The 7,211-nt window shown below is 35.6% G+C and overlaps 1 protein-coding gene across 1 annotated transcript; it reads right to left on the bottom strand.

Moving 5' to 3' along the window:
• LOC109223439 (myb-related protein 308-like) lies at positions 5,358–6,979 on the bottom strand. Its single transcript, XM_019387744.1, has 2 exons — positions 6,511–6,979; positions 5,358–6,074 (listed from the first exon to the last, which is right to left on the bottom strand). The coding sequence occupies exons 1-2, from the start codon at positions 6,771–6,773 to the stop codon at positions 5,537–5,539; spliced, it is 801 nt and encodes a 266-aa protein (XP_019243289.1). The 5' UTR covers positions 6,774–6,979; the 3' UTR covers positions 5,358–5,536.

Here is a 7,211-nt window from a genome sequence, read left to right as displayed (position 1 = left end):
AAGCAAGAAACGACCGCTAAGGGTCCCAACAATATCAGCATAAAGCCTAAACATGATATCTAGCATGATATACAGATCAATTACTTTATCAGATGGTGAAAAAGACAAATATCAACAAAGTGGCCACTAAATAGTGCCCTGGAATCAACAGAGTCACAACTCACAGGGTGCACGCCCACACGTCCGTCACCTAGCATGTGCGTCACCTCAACACAAATCACATAGCACATAATTCGGGGTTTCATACCCTCAGCACTAAGTTTAAAAGAGTTACTTATCTTAGACAAGCTAATTTCGACACCGAGTAAGCGAAACGATGCTCCAAGAATGCCATCACGCGCGTAGCGACCTCTGAACGGCTCAAAACTAGCCAAAAGCAACTCAAATACATCAGATGAAGCCCAAGGAAGCAATTACAACTGATAAAGATCGAATTCTATATCAAATCCCAAATTCGGCCAAAAATTACACCCAGGCCCATGCCTCGGAACTCGACCAAACTCATAAAATCCGATAACCCATTCAATTACGAGTCCAACCATACTAGTTTTACTCAAATCCGACTCCAAATCGGTGTTCAACACTCAAAAATTCATATTATGAAATTTTAGGTCAAAACCCCCAATTTCCTCTTTAAATTCATCAACCAATTGCCTAAAATGAAGATAGATTCGTGAAATTTAATCAGAAGTGAGTGTAGAACACTTACCCCAATCCTTGTGATGAAAATTGCTCCAAAAAATCGCCTCAATCCGAGTCCCACATCTCAAAACATGAAGAAATAACCAAAGCCTCGATTCTATAGCTTCTGCACAGCAATTTCCGCATTTGCGGTAAAAATGTCGCTTCTCCGAATAAAGAACTCGCATTTGCGAGAAAACCGTTTCTGCGATGGCCAGGACCGCACATGCGGTCACGCTTCTGCGGACCTCTACCCCTCAGCAAAAACTCGCATCTACGATTCTTGGCTCGTATCTGCGGCCATCGCACCTACGGAATATCAGTCGCAGGTGCGGAAACACCAGAACCAATAGCTCCTCCGCAATGAAAATATGAAGAACAATGATCTGAACCTCGTCTGAAACTCACCCGAACCCCTCGGGACCATATCCAAACATACCAACAAGTCTGATAACATCACACGGACCTACTCGAGGCCTCAAAGCAGACATAACAATATCGACACGACGAATTACACCTCAATTCCAAAATAATGAGCTTGAAACTTCTAACTACCACAACCGATGCCGAAACCTATCAAATCACGTCCGATTGACCTCAAATTTTGCACACAAGTCACATTTGACATTACGGACCTGCTCCAACTTACGGAATCGGAATCCGACCCCGATTTCAAAAAGTTCACTCCCGGTCAAACTTTTTCAAAATTCCAACTTTCGCCATTTCAAGCCAAATTCCACTACGGACCTCCAAATCACGATCCGAACGCGCTCATAAGTCCAAAATCACCCAACGGAGCTAACGGAACAATCAAAAATCCAATTCGAGGTAAATTTCAAAAAACGTCAAACTTGATCAAACTTTCAAATTTAAAGCTTCAAGCTGAGAATTATTCTTCCAAATCAATTCCGAATAACCTGAAACCAAAATCGACGTTTCATATAAGTCATAAGACATCATACGGAGCTACTTATGCCCTCAAACGACTGAGCGAAGTGCAAATGCTCAAAACGACCGGTCGGGTCGTTATAATTTTTTATCCACTGTTTGGTATGTTGTATTAAAAATGACATTTGCATAATTTCTAAGATAAAGGTATAAGCTATCCTGGCACTAATTACCCCATCCCCTACAAGGTACAAGTATTCCCGGTACTAATTTTAATCCCGAAATTACTTATACCAGATTCGCTAACCAAACAAAATATTACGGTGGTATTAAATTTTTATACCAGCATTAAATCTACTTATACCTCATGCCAAACGACCCCTAATAGTATAAGAAAATTGTTACACTATCAAATGTATATAACATAAATACATAGAGAAAGGGTCGCTAAGAGAAGTAGGAGAAGGACCCTGGAGATGTAGAGGCTCGTTATGAGGTTCACATGAATTCGATACTATTGCACATATATATATAGAAAAAGAAAGAAATTGATTGTGATTTACAGCTTGTTTAGATGGTTGTTACATATCGTTTCAGAATGTATCGTATCGTATTGTATTGTACTGTACTGTATCGTTTGATGAATACAATATTTATATAGAATGTGTCGTTCTGTCGTCGTTTCATGGTATCACGCACCAGTAATATGATGAATAAACTTGCAATATTAAAAAGAAAAATTATGATACGGTATATAAAAAAGATAGGGTAAATGATAAAATAAAATTATTTAATAACAATGAAGGGTGAGATTGAGAGAAAAAGACAGTAAGGATGTGACCACACCAAATCGGTCGTTATATTAAGTGGCACATTTCATCGTTACGTAACGACGGATTTAACGATACAATACAATAAAATTTATGTAACAATCAAAACAAACATTGTATTTAAAGTAACAACACGATACAATACAATAGGTAACAACCATCCAAACAAGCTGTTAAGGTGCTATTTGTACATCATGTCCCTTTACAATTTTAATTAAGAAAATGACCTTTTTAGATCTCTTATGTGTAGGAGCCAAAAAAAATCAATTGACCCGTGATTTAAGTATTATTAAAGTATTAATTTGAGTTCGTTATAAAGACATAACATTAAATTTTTGGATCCGCCTTCGAGGGGGCTATCCAAAAGCGAGAGGGGTAGGGGGGGGGGGGGGGGGGGTGTTTGATTTGGTTTGGTTAGCTCACGTTTGGGATAATAATTGTTAGGTAGGTAGAGGAATGGTACTAAAGACAAAGTTGTTAGTTCCTTCACGCATTTTCTCTTATTTTAAAGGCACTTTATATCAATTACAATAATATAATGGAAGAGATAGGTTACCAACCTCCTCCCTCATTCTTTCCTTCTCATCCTCTCACTACTTATCCACTTCCCTTCCCACTCTACATCTCTCCTTACCTCCTCATTTGCAAAATAATTCCATAAGACAAACAAAAAAAAAAGGGAATATTTTCCTTTGAAGAGGACAAAAGTTGTTACATAATCTAAAATATGAGAAAAGGATAATTAACGTAATGAACAAAAAATAGCCTAAGTTAGGCCTTCGAATTCTTTATTCATCATATGAATCAACTAGCGTCCATATACATATCCTCACACGTATATCAGAGACTCATCAGCATGAGATGTATTTATATTAAACTATAAGATCTTTTAGAAATGAAAAAGAACACAACCTCCAAATACATACTCTATCTGTTTCAATCTACCATAATTTATCGATCATGATATTTAACAAAGAACAAACTTACGATTTTAAATTTGTTATACTATTTGTAAGATTATATAATTTTTAAAAATTTATGGTATTAAATATGCCATAAGATTTGTATAACTATAAAAGCTAGTCATTAAATAATAAGATGAAAAGTTCAAGTTATATTATTTTTAAATTAAAAAGGTTTCATTCATGTCGGGATGAACTAATTAAAAAAAAACTAAGGCTGTATCTATAATTTTTAGTGTTTGTTTGCTTTTGCTAAAACTAGAAACCGGTAAAAAAGAAAAACAAACAAAAATATTAAATCACAATCTCCTTATACCAGAGGTCAGAGGACCTTTATCGGAATTCTAAGGTTCACAACTATTATGAGACAAAAGAAAAAGGCGAAATACATAAATCGCCCCTTGAAGTTGTCTTCATCAACGACCAGCTGAATATCTCAATTGACCCCTTTTCGTTTAGACACTTCAAGTGACTATTAAGTAAATTAAATAGACACCCTAGTGCAACAGACCAGATATGTGAGTTACACTTGTCAATGATATGTCAAATGAATCAATTAATGAACGACACGTGTAATTTATAATTAAAACTTAACACTTATAATTTAAAAAAGAAAGAAAATGAATTTAAAGAAGAAATAAATCTTTTCCCCCCACTATTAACCAAAGCAGCCCCCCCACACTTCATCTTCTTCCTTCCAGAACCAAAACCAGCGCTACCCCCACCCCCACCCCCATTCATCTTCTTCCTTATGCCCTTCTTCTGTGTCTCCTTCCCCTTTTCCCTAATCCACTCTCCATCCAACTAATTAAACACATATCTTTCAATTAGACCCCTTCCCCTTCCCACTTCTTCTCCAACATGCCCTATACTCAAAATTTATCCATCCATACTTGAAATTTAAATCTAAATCTTTCCATAAAACTAATACAAATATGAAACAAAAGAGAATAGCCAAAGCAGAGAATCCACTATGGAATCATTGACCGACCTCGTCGGGAAAAGCTCATCTCTTTCACCGGAAAATTGACCTCCAAGCAAAGCCAAAAGAAACGATTCTACTGGAATGTTCAGTCTTCTTTCTCCGTCATTTTTTTGGTCACGAATTTGGGCTTATTTCACTTTTCTTTCTCTAATTTATTATTTTTGGTGTGAAATTATCGGTCGATTCAAATAATTGGTTGTTGTTTGTGTGTTTCTGTTGGAATGAAGGTATTGTTAGATGAAAAAGGGTGTTTATCTAGTGGAGATTTGGTGGTTTTTCGCAGCTATTATTGCTGCAATTTTGCTGCTTTTTTCGGCTAGCTCGGGATTAGTTTTGGCTCGACAGATATAGGCGAAGCTCTGGAGGTTATGGGCAGTAAGTTTTTTGATGAAAGGCAATATTTTTTAGTGATTTAAGGTGGCTTAGTTGGAGCTTTAGTGACTGATTTTCATGGAAGCTATGGTGGTTTCATGGTGGGTTGCACTTGAAAGAAGAAGAGAGGCTAAGCTGAGCTGTTTCATGTTTTTTCTTTTTTAAAAAAAAATTAGGCTGCAAAAATGTATCACGCGCTCAAAATTTGGTTAGCAATCACGCATATACCACATCAGTGACATGTGTTTACTTGATCTGAGTAATAGAAACTTGAAGTGTCTAAATGATAAAGGGGTCAATTGAGGTGTTCAGCCAGTCGTTGAGGACAACCTCAAGGGGCCGTTTATGTATTTTGCCAAAGAAAAAAGAAGCTAAAAACAATGGAGAATTATGAAATGTTTTTTCTTCTTACGACGACTAAGAGGGCGTTTGGATTGGTTTATAAAAAGTAGCTTTTAAACTAAAAGCCAAAAGCCACAAGTTGGTAATACCCAACTTTTGGCTTTTGGCTTATTTTTGTACTTTTTATACCTAAAAGTAAGTATTTTTAAGCACTTTTATCATTGTCAAACACCACACAAATTAAAAAAGTGCTTAAAAGCCAATAAGTACTTAAAATAAGCAAATTCAAATTGAAAGTGAAGAAAGATTTATCAAATGACTGCAAAATCAATTACTGAAACAAAAACTACCACATCTATGTTTTGTAGGTACACCCATATACTGCTTTTAAAATGTAATAGTACTATTATATACTCTCTTTTTTTTTCTTTTTTTTTTTTTTTGGATTGGAAATACTCAAGTCAGCCAAATGAGGGTCACTTAGTCTCCAAGGTTCTGTAGTCCAAACCATTTGTCTTTAATCCTAGACAGTCATAAGCAGCAATATTCATACTTGTATTCCTGCTACTGCTGCAACCATTTCCATTACTACTGTCACTACAACTGCAATCTTTACTCTTCTTTAATCCTAAATTGCATTTAAAACATATAGGGCTAATCCTCCACGAACCAGTACTACTCTGTTCCAATGCCCTCTTCTGTTGGTTTTGTTGGTAAGGAGGGCTAATTCTGAGCTCAAGATTCAAATCAGGACACTGTGCTCTGCTACTAATTTCATCTTCCTTGATTGTTCCAAATTCAGCTTTAATGTTCATCTTCTCATCTTCAATATCTTTATAATTCCCAGTGGTAAAAGAAATTGACGTGACTCTTTGTGTGCTAGACTCGTTTATAGCCCTGTGTGTTGTAGGATCAATACCACGACTCAACAGTTTCCTCCTTATATGAGTATTCCAATAATTTTTTATCTCATTATCTGTTCTTCCCGGTAGTCTTCCTGCTATAAGCGACCACCTATCAAATATAGAAAACGGAAAAATTAGTAATTTGAGTGAAAATTTTAAAAAATAGATTTTTGGAGTTTTTAAATTTTCGATTCATATGCAACTGAAAAGTTAAAAATTTTATGGCCAAACGCTGATTTAAAAAAAAAAAAAAGAGTACAATTTTTCAAAAAAATTGAAAAAAAATTTCATGGCCAAACAGGCTCTAAATCTGCTGACATTTCCACATGATCGTAAAAGTATTCTAATTTCTTTGAACATATTTAGCTAATTGGTATAATTCCCACATAGATTCTTCATGTGTTTTAAAATAAAATTTATATATTTAGCAATTACATAAAAAGTACTATAAGTCACAATAGTTAAAATATTTAAAAACTATTTGTAATGAAGCACTATTTTATGTAATTTCTGGGAATATAATTTGAAAAAATAACATTACTCACTTGTTTCCGAGGAGGCTGTGGAGTTTAATAATGAGTTCATCTTCTTCATCAGTAAAATTACCACGTTTGAGATCAGGCCTCAAGTAATTAATCCATCGGAGACGGCAACTTTTGCCACACCTCAAAAGTCCAGCAGCTTTAGGAAGTGACCTCCAACAGCCTTCGCCATGAGCTTTAATGTATGCTATAAGCCTTTCATCTTCTTCTTTAGTCCATGCTCCTTTATTTGTATGTGATTTCTCACAGCAAGGTGATCTTCCCATATGGAATCCACTACAACTAACTTTTGTTCCTGGTTTGATATGTTTTCTTTTCCCCCCCTATTTTTCGTTGTTGTGAGATGGAAAGGTGGGTGGGGTTTGTTGTTCAAGCAGTAGTAGAAGAAGAGGAAGTTTAGCTTTAGTGGTGCTTAAGAACCAAGGCCGGCCTTTAAGGACTTTGAGATGGGGTTTTATAGCCTTTTGACTCTCTCCAAACAGAGCACTTTGAGTCTAGCTTTGGTCGTGAAATGATTTAGATTTATTAGCGTGTTTGGCCAAGCTTCTAAAATATGTTTATTTGTATTTGATTAATTAATTTGAAAAGTATTTTTGAGCAATAATTAGTGTTTGGCCAAGCTTTCGAAAACTACTTCTAAATTTATTTTTCTCAAAAGTACTCCTCAGAAAAGTGCTTTTTGGAGAGAAGCTACACTTTTGTAA

Source organism: Nicotiana attenuata, chromosome 3 (assembly GCF_001879085.1).
Source record: "Nicotiana attenuata strain UT chromosome 3, NIATTr2, whole genome shotgun sequence".
Taxonomy (NCBI): domain Eukaryota; kingdom Viridiplantae; phylum Streptophyta; class Magnoliopsida; order Solanales; family Solanaceae; genus Nicotiana; species Nicotiana attenuata.
The sequence above is the reverse complement of the archived record's forward strand: the minus strand, read 5'-3'. Positions and strand labels throughout refer to the sequence as shown.